General features: G+C 32.7%; 1 protein-coding gene across 1 annotated transcript; it reads right to left on the bottom strand.

The window, feature by feature from the left end:
- Positions 1–1,494: 1,494 nt before the first annotated feature.
- LOC127084617 (uncharacterized) lies at positions 1,495–8,018 on the bottom strand. Its single transcript, XM_051025106.1, has 15 exons — positions 7,666–8,018; positions 7,515–7,555; positions 6,854–6,923; positions 6,599–6,747; positions 6,269–6,364; positions 6,051–6,121; positions 5,256–5,317; positions 5,110–5,173; positions 4,933–5,017; positions 4,553–4,679; positions 4,127–4,209; positions 3,901–3,967; positions 2,346–2,473; positions 2,065–2,241; positions 1,495–1,943 (listed from the first exon to the last, which is right to left on the bottom strand). The coding sequence occupies exons 1-14, from the start codon at positions 7,739–7,741 to the stop codon at positions 2,068–2,070; spliced, it is 1,293 nt and encodes a 430-aa protein (XP_050881063.1). The 5' UTR covers positions 7,742–8,018; the 3' UTR covers positions 1,495–1,943; positions 2,065–2,067.
- Between the last annotated feature and the right edge of the window lie 10,235 nt (positions 8,019–18,253).

The raw sequence follows: 18,253 nt of genomic DNA on the forward strand, positions 1-18,253 counted from the left end.
GTGTAATTATCACTCTTAATGTAGAGCTTAAGAGAGCCCTAACCACATAGGCCTTCACAGAGTCGTAGAGTCGTCTCAGTTTTTTCAAAATCTCTATGTAAAATATTTAATCATTAAAAAAAACAAATAAAATTCATATCTAATTATTATTTAACTATTATAAAAAATTTATGAGATTCCATAGCCACAGATTAACTTTGACAAATTTGAGATCTTGTGTGATAGTCTGTCTTGCACGCCCTCAAAAACGGTCGTAGATCTTCTTAACGTTTATCCTACATACAATTTATCATAAATCTAATTTATCATAAATCTTTGGATAAAATTCTTACTCATAAAATTTTATGAATTAACTCATCCCGAAACATTTGCTATTTGTTATAGTCATGTCCTAATGATGTTTACACTTACCTAATTTGATTCAAATCACAAATCTAAAAGACAAAATCAAATTATTTGGTTTGAACCAAACCCTTACCTAATTTGAAATAAGAGTCAAAACTGTTATAATTCAAATAAAAAACATCCATGATTCACATCACAATTTCAAAAGAATAAAAAATAACTGATCAAGTTCCTACATTACAACCAAGCCCTTGCTTGATTCAAATCAAGAATCAAAATTATCATAATTCGAATCAAAAAGATCCCCGATTCAATTCACAATTTCAAAATGAAGAAAACATCATTTATCAAGTTCGTACATTACAACATTCAAGAGCTCTACAGTAGTCTAGTTATGAACATGACCTAGGAAGAAAACTCATCTCAACAATTAGGGATGATGATGATATTTCTCCTCACCTAGCACATACAATTGGGGGTGACCATTGATCATGGTCGTACATTATTTAACCTTTTTTCTTCGAAACTTTTTTTAAAAACAAATTTACAAAATAATTTTTAAAACCTAAAAAGTAAAACTCATTCAAACACAACACGTATGTTGTTTTAATGACAATCAAACCCCCCACACCAATTAAAATTCCTAAACTGCTCTTTATCCATGCAATTTTGGCTTAAACATTTAATCACTTCTTTATGAGATTTAAGTGGCTTAAAATATCATATAATTTATTAAGAATTGCCAAAATATTTCATGACTATTTTACCTTCACTCTTCTTATTCCATTAAAATCATGAAATAATTGAGCCTCTAATCAATAATTTATGCAAGAATAATACAATTGTGATCTACAAGCTCTACAAACACATGTTAAAGATACTATAAATTTAAAATTAAAAAAAAAATTAACTTGAATAAAATAATGCTTAAAATATAAAAAAAATATTGAATACACATTCCAAAAACTAAATATTTCTCCAACTTTTTTTTAACTTGTGCCCTTAGGACAAGTTTTAACATTAGTCATTTTATGAATAAAAAAATGCAGAGACGCCAATCAGCATTAAATGGTTGGAATTATTCGGTATTGACTTGTTATAAATTTCGTCCACTCTAACCACAGCCAGAAGGTTGGTAAGGACTTAGAATAAACACAAAATATCTGTTTTAATAAACTATGAATAGGATTGATCTGTGAATAATTTAATTGTTGGGGATCGGTTACAATCAAATTGAATGCTAGCAAACCTAACTGTACACGTGAAGAGACAGTGGAATTTCTGTTCTAAATGCGTGAAAGAAAATCAAATGACCAAGAAAATAATAAACCAGCCAGACTTAGTCTCGCTCGTATCCACCGCCATGCCTTGTTCTTCAAAATTGTTTAAACCATTGATGTTTCCCTCTCTCCAACACTTATCGCGTGACAAGTCGTAAATTTGATAGAAGTAAACTTGATATGAAGGTACCGTGTATAGGAAGTTAATCATGTCAGAAATCTTGGTTGTCATTACAGTCTATGGTTCTTCTGGTAAGGTGAGTGATTTGCAACACTGAAAATTAAAACAAGCTCCAAGGGACTCCTCCAAAATACTATCTGAGAAACAAACAAAGGGTGGTGACTCAGCCAAAAATTATACGACTGATATAATTTGCGACAGAACTGGTAATAATATAGCACAGTCCAACTCCATACTCTAGAGAAGTGATTTTCTTACCTGTTATTTGGTTGAAGAAATCCGTCGCAATGAAGGCATCCAGCTGCTTGAAACATGGGAGTTACTACCAAATACACGACTTAGGTTTGAGGTTCCTGTGGACCTTTCAGGCTTGGAGACAACTCCTGTAGTTGATTTTTGCAAGGCAGATGAAGTGGATGAACCATTGTTTACATTCTGCAAAAAAATTATTTCAATCAGTTGAATTTCTTCAGCCAAGTAAAAACTCAAAACAAAATATTTATGATTGAAGTGAGGCTACCGTGTTGTTAGAAACTTACATGTTTTTCAGTATGATTCCTGGCATTCGGTTTCTTAACATTGGATGGCTTAGGATGCACACGCGTGTTTGAACGATCAAGATTCGTTAGCAGTTTTGTTACAGGAAATTGAGGAGAATTATTGATTCCTGAAAAGGGAGTAGATGCACAGGAATCAGAATGTGATCAGTATATTGCATTATTAGTCCACTATAGTGCAAACTTTTAAGTCTAGCTTAGCTCAACACTAGTATAGCAGAGCAAAACTTCCAAGTGAAAAGTATTAACAGTAATAATGATTACATGGAAGTTGTTGGTAAATATTATTAGAATATGTAAATATAACAATTTTACTATTAATATTAATTGTAAATGTTTAATAGATTCACAAGTATACTCCCATTCACCCTGCCCAAACTGTTCCAAATATCACCATTTTCATCAAGATCACGCAAGTATTGAAAAATGCACATACAACGCGTGGTCCGAACTTATTCAAAATTCAGGCAAGAATTTAAGTGTTTGATCACATAATTCCTTCCTCACCCACTGAGTTAGACACGACACCTTCTCTCAAAACCATGATCCCCGATTATGGCTTCGCCTTGACGCTGTTTATTTGCAGTGGATATAAAGAACCATCTCCGATGAACTACTCGACACCATCATCGAACACGATTCCACCGCTGAAATCAATTGTTCGACATCTTTTACGAGAACAAAAATTCTAAGACTCTCTACCTAGAACAAGAGTTTTCGCAAACCCATATGGAACAATTCTCTGATGCATCCTCCTTCTCTCAACATCTCAAGTCTCTCTCTAACCAATGGGCTAATGTTTGTGCTCTGTATCTAATGAACAGTTGGTTCTTCAACTCATTTCAGGGCTAACAGATGCATATGATACTGTAGGATAGAATCCCAAATTCGTCACGGGAACATTACTAATCGTGGAGGCCAGAGCAATCGCGGCCTTCACAGACGAGGAAGAGGATATGGACATGGTGGGGGTCATTCCCCACATAGCAGCGGCCTTCGTCATTCTACCCGCATCAGCAGAGGGCCTGTCCATCATACCTGAACCAACATCAACAATGGGGCTTCCCATCGCGGCATCCATGGGCCACGCCACCTTGTTCGTATCCAACAGCATATCACTCAAGCAAACAACCCGACATTGTTGGTCCAAAGTCATCTCACTAGGCTCATGTTGCAAATGCAGTGCCAACATACTCATATGCTCCAATGGACATTCAACCTGCTATGCATACCCTCACTATTTCTCCTTTTGATGATTAGTGGTACATAAACATTGGGGTTGTATCTCATTTGACGGCAAACGGAGGTAATCTCATATCTTATTTAAATATGAGCAACAAGTACTATATTATGGTTCAGAAACCACAGTTCCATGAAAACTAACCAACACATAAATCACAAACTATTTCCTTTTTCCCAATTTCCAATGAGCATAAAACGTCACTTCAAATTATAATTCATTCTACCAGAAAATAAAAAATGCATCTGGAAATCACTTCAATCACACATGGCATAAACATAGGAGACTAAAGTTTACCTGTGCGCTTTTCCACAGCCAATGGTTCCATACTGCTAGGAACAGCACTAGGCACGGCATCTGAAGTCTGCAAATGGTCATTGACTCAAAAGTGAGAAAGAGAATAAAATCAGGAAACTTCAATAATCAGGACTCAGGCTATCAGAAAATCCATATGCATTCCAGTAAAAGCAAGCTAAACCATAATTAAATAAATATAGTTGAAGGTTCAAAATAAAATACTAACAGATGATTGATTCTGTCTCCTTGTCTGTTGCACCTGCCGATTTCTTAGGATGGTCCAGTCGAATAAATTGTCATACTCATATCCTGCTCATTAAATTAAGCCAGATAAGCTTCTTATGACATCAGGGGAGAAGGTAAACACAACACAGGAGACCACTAGAAACAACTTTCAAACACTAAGATCGGTAGTACGTGATACAGTTAAATATCTTATTCTCAACATAGAATTTGCAAAACTTGAAAACATGAATTTATTCTTATGGAGAAGATATGTTAAATACAAGGTAGCATTCATTTATAATACCTCCAACAGTCAACAGGCTAAAGCAATCAACCAATAAGCAAACTATCATCAACAATGTGATATATGTCCAATTGAGAGCAATTACTTAAAATCCAATGTAAGATTAAAAAGATAAGTCAATACCTTCACAAGTGAACAAATCACGAAACAGACGCTTTAAGAATCCATAATCTGGATCTTGATCAAATGCCAAAGAGCGACAATAATGAAAGTAAGAAGCGAACTCCACAGGATATGATTCGCAGAGCGTCTAGAACAAGAAATATAGATTCATTAAACTTCTGAGTAACAAAAAGAAATTCAATAAGAAAACCTCTCAGAAGAGGATAACTAATATTTGATTAATCATAACAACCCTTAAAAGCTCTTCTTGTTTTTGCATATTTCATACCAAAATCTAATCCGGATTCTAATGCCCAAAGTATCAGGGCAAGAAGAAAAGAAATTAAAAACTAAATTAGGGGTCAGGGGCTTAGTCATTTTATGGAATTCAAAATTTATACCTCAATGGGAGTTGATAACTTCTTCTCCCGAATCTTGTTATATTTTTCCTCTTTGGTGACAGCTTTCAATCCCTGCCAAGGAAGGCTAAAATGCAAGAACCGTAGAGTCAAGCCCTAATTTTACCTTAAAAGCATGTGCAATTGATACTCATATGCAGTGAATAGGAAGAAACATACCTTCCTCTTAAGAAGTACATAAGAACATAGCCAATAGATTCCAAATCATCACGGCGACTTTGCTCTGATGAAATTAAAACCAAAATAGAGTCAAAATTGTAGGTTACAAGTTGTAACTGTAAAGAAAGAGATTTATTTCAACATACCAATTCCTAAGTGAGTATTGCAACTTGCATATCGTGCAGTCCCTGTTAAATTTTTCTTTTCTCTGTATAAGTTTATCAAGGTCAAACCATTAGGCAATGATAACCTTGCTAGTTAAACTGGCAAAGCAAAAGTAACAGTGAGAATGAAACAATCAAAAGAGTTCGGGAAAGGAATTATATGAGATTACACAGATTACAAGTAGGAAGATTTTCCATTGATAAACACAACAATGTGCATTTAATTTACAAAAAAAAAAAAAAAGAGAAACCATTTTAACAAAATACACATAGAGGATGGCATAGGAAAATAGGCAATGGTCACACCAGTTACAGAAGTGTTTGATGATTAGAAGATTTAAACTAACAAAAACTTGATTGAAGGCATCTATTAAATGTAATCCAATAATCAACTTATCTTCCGTTCGGTATAACCTTCCCATTTTTTACTGCATACATGATATTAAAACAATCTGGTTTCATTTGGTCAAACCTCTAGAACTTTTGTAAGGCATTGAAAGGACGAAAAAAAGAAGAAACTGTATCACTTGGTAAATTTTATTGTGAAAACAATTTTTATTTTTCAAAAGACTTATAATCTTGAGCAGAAACACTTCTCACCTCATCATAAATTTTTACTGAAAAATCAATAAGAAATCATCTCGTCAAATAGAAAAGTAATCAAATGTAATACATTTATCACACAAGAAAGCCTTAGAACACAGGCCAGACATGTAAAACAATGATCCAAAATAGAAGAATAAAAATATAAATAAAATTAAACAGAGAAAAATATACCTGTAAGCAATATGCTTTTTTGTTTTTGGGTCCCGGTATCTTTTTGCTAGTCCGAAATCAATAATATAAACCTATGTACCGAATTGTAAAAAGAAAATGCAAGAAAGAGGAGCCATAAAAAGAAAATGTAAGAAAGAGGAACCATAAAAAGAATTATGGGACATGAAAATTATCAACATAAGTTAGCCATTGAAGATGATAAATTTGAATGACTTTACCTGACTTGATTTTCTCCTAATACCCATTAGGAAGTTATCTGGTTTAATGTCTCTATGTAAAAATCCCTTGGAATGCATGTATTCTATTCTCGAAAGCTGTAGTCAAGTAAATAAAACAGAAATCACTTTGCATTAATATGCTTTCATTGAAAACCCATGTCGATGGGAGCATTAAATACCAGAGGCAACTTCTAGATGATAAAACTGCTACTATATTGATATGCAACAAACATGGGAGTTATTTTCCAAATTAATATCTAAAATCGGCAAGAAACTAATGCTGCCTCATGAAAACCAAAAGAAACAATCCAGACATGAATCGGTCGTTACCATCTGGTCGGCCAACATCAAAACTGCTTTTAAAGAAAGCTTGTTCCCACAGAAGACAAAAAGATCTTCCAGACTACATCCTAAAAGATCCATAACCAGAACATTATGGTCTCCATCAGTACCACACCATTTCATATTTGGAATACCACCTAAAATCCAAAGTGTCAAACGAATCAGAACAAAAAATCAAATAACATAACCTTCTTCAAATATCGTAACGTCATCTAAAACACACAAATTCTTCTTATAACTCACTTTCTCCTTGAAGAATACTGTACAATTTGGCCTCTTGCAATAGTTGTGGATGCCTTGTATTCTTCTTCTCCTACAAAATAGAAATGCAACAACTATGAATCAGCATAAGACCTTGTACATAGCTCTCGAACAATATAATGCAAACGAATGTCAAAAATACAGGGAAAACGGCAGAGCATACACCTAGCAAGTATAGTTCTCTTCATTAAAATTTAACCAAAGTGTTTTTCATCGGTAGACGACGTGGTAATAACCAATAGAAACTCACACCAGTGTTCCGTAGTAATGGTGTCCAACCTAGCAAAAACGGCTTCTACCCGTTGAGCTAGGATTTGCGGACATTGACCAAAGCTTTTACTTATAGGATCTAATCACTATATGCAAATCAAAAAGTAAAACCCAACCCTAATTCAATTGTATCAAACTGCTTAGATCCAGCTACAATATGGTGATATTATCAAGAAAAAATCAACTATTCCTTAGATCACCAGAGAATCAACTAAAGCAATGAGTTATCATGACTCTAAAGTAAAGGTAAGCAACAAAAATTTATGCAAACTCTCAAGTTCCTAAAAAATACTTAAAAAATGAAAAGAAATAATAATAATAATAATAAAATTAAAAATTCAAAGTAAGCGAAAATTGAATAACGAAATCAAACCAATTTAACAGCTACGATCTCAGAGTTATCCATATCCGAAGCTGAAAAAAAGCAACAACAAAAAAAATCAGCAAAGTCATAACCAGCATATATCTAAAACAATACATATAAATAAAATACGAAAAAATAAACAGATGAAAAAGTTCCTTACCGACGAAAATTTCACCAAACGAACCGCTTCCGATTTTGCGACCAATCTTAAACTTGCCGCCGACAACCCACTCCATGTTGAACAGCCCGGCGAACCTTATCCGACGACGATACGCGACGCGGTTGAACGGTTGATTCGACGGAAAGTCGTTAACGGCGATGAACGGAAGAAGAGGATGAAAAATAGGGTTTGGTGAAGATAAAGAGAGAAATTGAAAATGGATTGAAAGAATAAAGAAGAAGAAGAAAATATAAAAAGTGAGGTTAATTTAGGAAATGGATAGATAAAAATCGTTTTCAAAAGTCGGTTGGTGATTATCTGTACAAACTAGCACTCAACGTTATTCTTGTTACACCTTACTCGTTTGCAAGTAAATTACTACTATATCATCCACGTGGGAATTGAAAAACACGCTTTTCTAACTTTTTTTTTATTTAAATTTTAGTAATAAATAAATAAATTGGAATGGATAAACATAATCTGACTCAGCAAGATAAAATAATAATTCACTTTATTTCCGCGTGGATAAATAAATTATTACCGGTGAAATTATTTTAGATTCGGATTTGTTTTTTTGTGTGGATATAATACAGCTGCCACGTTTTTGTTTCGGAATGGAATTGAATTGGATAAGGCTGTTATTGACGTTTGACCTCCGACACAACTAAATAAATGCTACAAATATCCTACAGTAATTTGTCTTGTTTTTTCTTCTACTGGTGTACAGTTTTGTTGGAAATTAATTATACTTCAACTCTTAATGTCAATTTATGACAGTTCATTAGGAGTGCTCAGCAGGAAATTGATCTTAATTAAAAAATAATACTAATGGATAATGAGAAACTCTTTCATTTTTTATATTTTCAAACAAATTAAAAATGATTTTATTAAATAACCATTTGGTGACTTGCGTAAAATAATCTAATCATTATTAGATGAAGCGACAAAAATAGAATTAAAACTAATATCATTCTATCTATTTTTCTATCAATTTTGTCCTTAAATAACTAACATAATAATTTCTAATAATTTCTATTTTGAAATCACTTATTATTATTTTTCATATAATTTTTTACTATTAACTTTTTATATAATTTTTATTTAAAATTAATATTAAATAAAATAATATCGTATATATTTTTAAATGTGTTCATCAAAAAAACGGACAGACGGACACGGAGTGCCCGTCTGAACACTAGTATACTCTTAAACAAAAAATTAAAACGAAATGGTGTTGTCACATAAATTTGTGTCTCCATTTAAAAAATAGGTTTAATTCATTGTTTAGTCTCTCAAGTTAATTTATGGTTTCTATTTAATCTCTCAATTCAAAAATATTATCTATAACAATATATAAAGGAAAAAATTAATTTTTGTGTAGCCTATTTTTCTACCAATTTTGTCCTTAAATAACTTACATAATAACTTCTATTAAAATCACTCCTATTATTTTTCACATAAATTTCTACTATTAACTTCATATATAACTTCCATTTAAAATTAATATTAAATAAAACAATATCGTATATATTTTCATATGTGTTCATTAAAAGACAGACGGACACGGAGTGCCTGTCTGGCGCTGGTATACTCTTAAACAAAAAATTAGAAGAAATGGTATTGTCAGATGAATTGGCGTCTCCATTTAAAAAATAGGCTTAATTCATCGTTTAGTCTCACAAGTTAATTTATGGTTTCTATTTAATATGTCAATTCAAAAATATTACAATATAGTCTTTTAAGACACCTCTGTTAGCCTTATATGTCCCTTCTGTTAAATTATAGTGGAAAAACGTTAAAAAACATCAACGTGGCATAGTGAATTAGTGAATGGCATATTGTTGTTGTTGTTTCAATTATTAATATGCATGTTGTTATTGTTGTTTCAATTAGTTCATACTTTTAGAAACATAATGTTTGAACATTAGTTCACAGTTCTACTTCAGATTGTCTGAGACCCTAACTGCTGCGAAGAAGAAGAAATTGGAGCGAAGAAGACGACGATAGTTAGAGCTATGAAGAAGACGCAACTCATCAACGTTCACCTTTGTTCATTTCCATTCTAAGGTGCGTTTATGTCCTTACTATTTTAAAAAGTAAACCTTTAACATTTTCTCCTACTTCGAAGACTCATTTCTACATTTTCTTCTACATTATTATGTCATAAGTGATAGGTTTGAGTGTGTTATCCAACATGGGGGTGTTTGTTGAGTTTAACAGATTAGGTTACGAAGAGTTAGAGGAAGTTTGGCAACTTGACCTTGATTTCTGGAGTTATTTTGAGGTGTTAGGTGGGTTAAAGGGTTTAGGATACTCAAAAGTAGAGAGTTTGTGATATTATGATGCAATGGATGATAATGAGCTAGTGTTGTTGAAAGATGATGCAGGAACAAATATAATGAAAATGATTGCACTGATCAATGGGAATGTACATCTATATGTCATGTATTCAGTTTATGGGGAAGAGCAAATATTGTCTCTAGAAAACAGTGTAGGCCCCAATGGTGTAGAAGAAGACAAATTGGAATATGGCACCTTGGATGATTTGAATAATGGTGTAAAAGGAACTTTTGATGATTTGGGGACTTTTGAAGATTTGAATAATCTAGGTGACAAGTTTGATGAAGGAGGAACCACTGGTGTAGAAGATACAACTGTAGTTGACCAAGAAGATTCATTTGAGAATGTTAATTTGGATGGGACCACTGAGGGCATTGACCAAAAAGATTCATGTCAGGATGTTAGTTTAGAAGGGGCCACTATGTCTGACTGGTCTGTTTTAATTATTGCTTAGATATTCTGACTGGTATGTTTTAATTATTACTTACATATCCATGACTGTAATGCAGGGATTGTTGTCTGCACTTGATGAGTTGCAACCAGAGGTTGACCAAATGTTTTGTGTTAGGTATTCATTATTGTTAAGTCATATTTTATGTGGATACCTTTGAGACATGAGTTATTTTCTTAGGTACTAATGTGGATACCTTTGATATGTGATATTCTTGTTAGGCATTTATATAGCAATTTCAGGAAGAAGTTTTCAGGTGTTAAATTAAAGGAATTGATGTGGACGTCTGCAACTGTCAGTCATGCAAATGCTTGGGAAAAAATAATGCGTGAAATGAAAAGTGTTAATGAAGAGGCATTCAAGCACCCATGGAAGATTCCACTGAGGTTCTGGAGCAAATCAAGGTTTAAAATTTTTGTTATGATTTATAAAGCAATCTTTTGTTATGAGTTATGGTTATATGGCTCACAGAGGTGTTCATTGGAAACAAAATTACAAAATTGTGTATCTGTCGACATTGTTATGACTTATGGTTATGTTCTGATATGGTCTGAGGTGTTCATTTGTAATGACTTATAATGCAACCTTATGTTCTATCAACAAAATTATGGTTATGTCAACATTGTCACTAATAACATAATGACAAATTCATTTAATTCATAAACTCGTTAAACGAAATTACATTTGTTCTGAAATGTTCATTGGAAACAAAAGTAACATCATGACAATTTCACTTCATTCATAAACTCATTATACAAAGATACATTTCATGACAGATACACATAAAAGACAAAGGTTTCATAGATTGATAAAATCCAAACCTAAAAATACATTGTTACAAATACAATATTCAACACAAAGCTCAATATTCTAACCACAATGGACACTTTCAACAACCCTCTAGTCTGACAGATTTCATTCTTCAATTTGTACACTTTCAACAACATATATAGTCATTACAGTGAGATTCAATGTATATTTTTATGATCTTCATCTTTCACTACACTCACCTTGGACTCTATAACTAACTTGAGTGTTGTTGTGATAATCTTGTAGGTTCATCCCCGCGCCATCGTGTTGAAGATCAACATTATCGCTTTTAGAGTCATACGTCATCAATCAACACCTATTCTTGTTAATACCTTAGGATTGGCATTAATTTTGTAAAACAAATAATGTAATCACCTCTGTTGTTTTAATATGTTGGGTTGAAGAAGTTCAACATCTGGACCAACATGTCATGTACGATGTCACGACATCATGCCTGTGACATCGCACATGTGTAGAAAACTGAATTAATTAATTCAGGTATATATTTTGGGATTAGTGAGGATATTTGGTGAATATCCTAACTTCCTTGTGGAGGTCTTAAAGACTCAATCAGAATATATAGGCTCTAAATATGGAGATATATATGGAGACATGTTGGTTTTTCTGCTTCAGTTCAGTATTTACTTCAGTCTGTTCTTCAAGAGGATAACAAACCTGGCCAAAGGATCATTGTGAAACTGTCAAATTGGATGTCTTGACAGTTATTCCTGTAGGCTGATACTGAAGTAGAGACTGGTTGGTCTTTTACAGTACAACATTTAGCACAGTCTGTTTTCAGGAACATAACAGAATTAGCATGAGGTATATGCTCTAGCTGTCAAACTGAATGTTATGACATTCATTCCTGACAGCATGTGCTAAATTGTAGGATGATTAGTTTTTCTGTTTCAGTAATTTTCTCAGGCTATTCTTCAGGAATCCAACAGCTGAGCTAAAATCCAGGAAACTAACAACTAAGCTACAATTAATGAACCTAACAAATAGCCTAATTGTTAGCACCCTAATAAGTGGAAATTAGTTTAACTTGTTCAACCTTTATTTTAGGAAATACAAGTACAAGGCCAGCAAACTGGAATAATGTAGCAGATGAGGTTCAAATCACTATTGAGACATCTTGCTGATAATTGTGCAGGAAAATAACAGAAGTGAGTGCTAGGGTTGATCTCTTTTGAGCCTTTCTACCAGATGGACAGAACTGGGTGTTCTTCCATACCATGGTAATACAGGAGCAGATGTAGTGACATCTGTAAATGTGTGCACATTAGTATTGGATGTTAAGTGTATAGATATCTTGCTGTATGAGTGACAATGTTGGATCAGATGTCATGACGTGGAGTAGAACATCTGAAATCTGACAAACCAGAATTTCAATTCTAATTTCACTACGAAACAAAAAGTAATCAAAATTAGAAAAAATAACTTACTCCCTCAGTCAAATAATGAATGATCCATTTGAAATAAAAAAAGTCCAAAAATGAATGACACATTTCAATTTATAATGCTAATTAATTTCTTCTTTCTTTTCCAATTCTATCATTTAATCATTATTATTTTCAACACTTCCACTACTTGATAATGAATACTTCAATAAAAATATTATTTTTTCTCTTTCAATAATTCACTTTTTTTAATATATGTAAAATAGTTAACATAATCATTTATTATAAGACGGATGAGGTATGATTTAAAAGAATTTATAAATAATAAATAACTTATAAACAATTTGTACTAGTAGTACACAAAATCTCAAAAACGACTCTGATTTTACTTTTAAATAAAATAAAATTTAAAGTATGAAATCCATGACCCTGAATAAAAGACTCTTTTTAGCTTTGAAAGAAGATAAATTAGGTGATATAATCAAAAACAAAAGTGTAGTTTCGTCGAAGAAAATTAGTTGCCTCCTCTCGAGTGGAATACAAATGTGTTTTGCATACAGCCAGGATCACAAGTGTCCAAGTGCACGTTTGAGTCAAACCTGTCCACTAATAATTATTTAGAAAACTTGTAAATTAGAGTATTGAGAAAGGAATGTATTCATGTGCAATATTCCATTAACATATTGTTAGTGGTGGGTAGAAATAGTTAGACAAATGTGAGGGTGACTACTGACTAAAGCATGTCTGCATCTATTTGAATTGGCATCTAGCTAGGTTGAAGGTTGATTTTTTATAAGTACTTTTAGTCGGAATAAATGTGTTAATTATTTAGACATTATAACTAAGAAAAATTTAGAAGGAAATATTATTTTAGGTTTAGGATTTTGATATTATGATTTTTTATATTATTTTAATTTTAATAAAAAATAATAAAACGTATTCGGATCTATGATTCTGATTTTTGTCCAGTTTTCGATCTTGTTTCTAATTGTTTTCTCATCTTTTTCTTCTTTCTTATGTGTATCTTTGATGACGAAGATATTTTTGTGTAGTTGTGAGAATATTAGAAGGAATGAAAAAAGTTATATATTTTTTTTAAAGATGTCTTTTATATGCATTTTATTCAAATAGTCACATTTCATCCTAAGAGTCATGTCCCAACATCCATGCAGAGAGAGAAGAGGGATTTAAATTTTGAATTTCAAAATAAATCCCCATTGCCTTAACTATCCATCAAATCAAATAATCATCGCATTAAGGTATCTTTCATTTAAGTCATACTTTTAATTACACGAGTCATAATTCTTGGATTGATAAATTAATCCAACAGTCTCCCACTTGACTCATGTGAAAACTTGATGTTTCAATCTTATACCATAATTATGCACCATTCATTAAAAACATCAAGTCATTATCTTTAATGAATTGAAATGATATGATCATGACTGTCACAGATTATTCATCAACTTGATTCCTTTCATGTATCACGAATTAATCCAATTCAAATAACTTTAAGGGATATAATAATGTGTCTTTCATGTCTTTACAAAGACACCCTTGTCATCTCATATTAATAATAATATATAATGTGTATAACAAAACTCAGCAGAAACATAACCTTAATTGAATTCACAAGTGTCATATAATACGAACATTAAACTATACATGCAGAATCATATTATAATGTTAACAAGGACCTTTACATAATGTCTATCCTTTCTACATGGTCAACAAATGTCTTGGACGACAAACCTTTAGTTAACAGATCCGTTATCATTAAATTTTTACCAATATGTTCAAATGACACTTTGTTTTTGCACTTCTTCTTTCATTGATAAGTACTTCAATTCCACCTGTTTAGCACCTGTGAAATATTTATCATTCTTAGAGAAGAAGACAACTGCCGAATTATCATAATAAGTTATTAGCGGCCTAACTATACTGTCGACAATACCAAACCCTAAGATGAAGTTCCACAAGAATAACGATTGAATTGTAGCCTCAAAGCATGCCACAAATTCTGCCTCCATAGTAGAGGTAGCAATATTGAAATGCTTTCCACTCTTCCATGATATTGCTCCTCCATCCATAAGAAAAACACATCTAAATGTGGATTTTCTTGAGTCCACACATCCCACAAAGTCTGAATTTGAGTAGCCAACCACTTCAAGTTGATATGATCTTCTATAAGTGAGCATCTAATCTTTGGTGCCTTATAAGTACCTAAGAAACTTCTTTGCAACTTTCTAGTGATCCATTCCAGGATTACTCTGATATCGACCTAACATACCAACAACAAAACTAATATCCTATTGAGTACATGTTTGGGCATACATCAAGCTGCCAACCACTACTGCATAGGAAATAAATTCTATTTCTTTTTGTTCTAATTCATTTTTGGGATATTGCATTTGACTAAACATATCCCTTTTTTTATTAGGAACTATCCCAACAGAGAATTTGTCCATTATGAATCTCTTTAATATTTTATTTATATAGCCTTTCTGAGACAATCCCAACAGTCCTTGTGATCTATTACGGAATATTCATATTCCTATCACATATAATGGCTCACCCATATCCTTCATTTCAAATGTATTGGAGATAAACTTATTTACATCATGTAACAAAGCAAAACCATTGGCAACAAGTAAAATACCATCAATATATAAGTCCAAAATTATGAATTTTCTCCCACTGGCCTTCATACAAAGCCATATGACAAAACAATATTGTTAAATTTAAGATACCATTGTCTGGAAAAGCTTGCTTTAGTCCATATATTGACATCTTTAATTTACACACCAAACTTTTTTTTCTCATAGTGACAAACCCTTCAGGTTGAGCCATATACACTTCTTCCTCTAAGTCACCATTTAGAAAGGCGGTATTCACATCCATTTGGTGAAGTTCTAAGTCATAATGAGCCACCAAAGCCAAAACAATTCTTAAAGAGTCCTTCTTTGAAACATGAGAAAATGTTTCTTTGTAGTCAACACCATCCTTTTGAGTGAAATCTTTGGTGACAAGTCTAGTTTTATATCTTTCAATATCTCCTTTCGAGTCTCGTTTGGTCTTAAAGATCCATTTACAACCAATCCGTTTTGAACCTTTAGGAAACTCAACTAGATCCCATGCATTATTGTCATCCATTGATTTCAACTCTTCTTTCATATCATTGATCCAGTTTTCAGAATTATCACTTTCCATTTCTTAAGTCACATTCATGTTCAAGTGAATAAATAACAAAATCTTTTGAAATAGTTGGTCTTCTTTGCCTTTAAAACCTTCTTATTGTTATTTCTTGTGTTTCTTCATTCACTTGTTCTTGCTCATTTGTGACTTGTAGATTGTCAACCGGTTCATCAACTATATGTTTATTTTGTGGACTTTGAATATTAATTTGTTGCCTATGTGTGTTATATGACGGTACCACGACCAGATGGACAACAACATGAGAAGACTCTTTAGGCGAAGAAGATTCTTCACGAGTCTCCATAATATCCAGTTTATGTGATTTTTCACTCCCACTGAATTGGTCATTTTCAATAAATCGACATTACCAGACTCAATTATTCTCGTACTATGATTAGGACAATAAAATCTATACCCTCTTGATTTTTCAGGATACCCAGTGAAAAAACCACTAATGGTTCTTGCATCAAGCTTCTTTTCATGTGGATTATACGCCCTTACTTCAGCTTGGCATCCCCAAATATGAAGATGCCTTAAACTAGATTTCCTTCCTGTCCATAGTTCATAAGGAGTCTTAGGAACTGTCTTTCTAGGAATCCTATTAAGCAAATGCACATCGATCTTTAATGCATAAGTCCACAATGATAATGGTACATTACTATAATTTAACATTGACCTAACCATATTAATGAGAGTACAATTCCGCCTCTCAACCACACCTTTTTGTTGTGGTGTGCCATGCATAGTATATTATACACATATACCATGACTGTCGAGAAAATTTGCAAATGGACATGGGCATTTTCCTTTCTCATTATATTTTTCATAATATTCACCACCTCTATTAGACCTCAATATCTTTATTTTCCTATTCAATTGCCTTTCCACCTCATCAATGAATACTTTTAGTATGTCCATTGATTGAGATTTTTCATTCAATAAATACAAGTAACGGTAACGTGAGAAGTCATAAATAAAAGTGATAAAATACTTTTATCCTCCCCAATAAGGAACATCGAAGGGATCACAAATATCAATGTGTATCAATTCAAGGAATTCACTTCTTCTTGTAGACAAATTCTTAGATATTTGTTTGGTGTGTTTTCTTTTAATGCAATCCAAACATATATTCTAGTCACTAAAATACAAATTGGGTAATATTTTACCTTTCATTAACCTAATTACTCTTTCTTTGGATATGTGACCAAATAGTTGATGCCACAAATAAGCAGAACTCTCATTATTTTTACTTTGCTTACTACCAATAACATGTTCAATATTAAACAAAGATTCTTTAAAATTAAAATCAAGAATAAACGATATAAACCATCAACTAAAATACCAGAACCATAATAGTATGAATTTTTAAATAAAGAAAATACACTATTTCCAATCCTAAAAATAAAATTCAATCCATCCAACTTTGCAACAGACACTAAAATCCTAGCACATTGTTGAAAGTATATTTCGTGTCGGGTTTTTGTTATCGTATCCATAGGGATTGTAAGATATCACCGCCGTTCGATGGTTGTATTAATCTTAGCTCAATGTAACAATAGGGTTTTGGTTTTAATCAAGTTATCTTGCATAAAAAGTAATAAATTGCGGTAAAAGTTATGGTTTGATTAAATGAGAAATATTGTCAAAGTTAGGTTTCAATGATCACTTTGCATGTATTTGCTCGGTCAACAATCTTATAAACTCCTTTAGATGATAAATCATTTCACAAAGTCCTCTCAATATGTTTCTCTCGAACACATATTGTGAGTTTTGCCATTTTGATCCATTGTTTCTCTCGAACACAATCTATCAAAATGACAACTTTTTGGTTCAACCTTATGGTGAACAAAATCATTCATTACTATCTCTAGCTAACAAACAAGTTTGGATGAAAACCTAGGTCAAGAGTCGGTAAACATCTCTCGATCATAAACCAACACAAAGAGTTTTAAATAGAAACAAAGTTTTCATCATATATTTACCATTAAAGAGTTTACATATGAGGATCCTTACATTTACACACAAAGCTAGTAATCACCTACATCTAACCTTGACAAATGGATGACTTAGCTACTCATTTTCATGGTAGCTTGGTCGGCAAGTAAGGAAAGAAGGTTGATCAACATCCAAGTCGGATAATCGAAGTTGGATGGGAATCCACCTTCTTTTTGTAGAAGATCGTTCTAAGATGAAGAGAAATGAAAACTAGGGCATAAAGATCCCAAGAACAATGCTGCAAAAATATCTAGAAGAAAGTACAAAAGTGGAAAAAGTTGGTAAAATAAGGTATGGTGCTCAAAAGTGGCACCTGCTACTTATAGACCACTGCTGGGCTGTCATGTTCGCTAGGCGAGCAGAATGGCTCGCCTAGCGAGGGTCTAAAATGGTCACA

Source organism: Lathyrus oleraceus, chromosome 5 (assembly GCF_024323335.1).
Source record: "Lathyrus oleraceus cultivar Zhongwan6 chromosome 5, CAAS_Psat_ZW6_1.0, whole genome shotgun sequence".
Taxonomy (NCBI): Eukaryota; Viridiplantae; Streptophyta; class Magnoliopsida; order Fabales; family Fabaceae; genus Lathyrus; species Lathyrus oleraceus.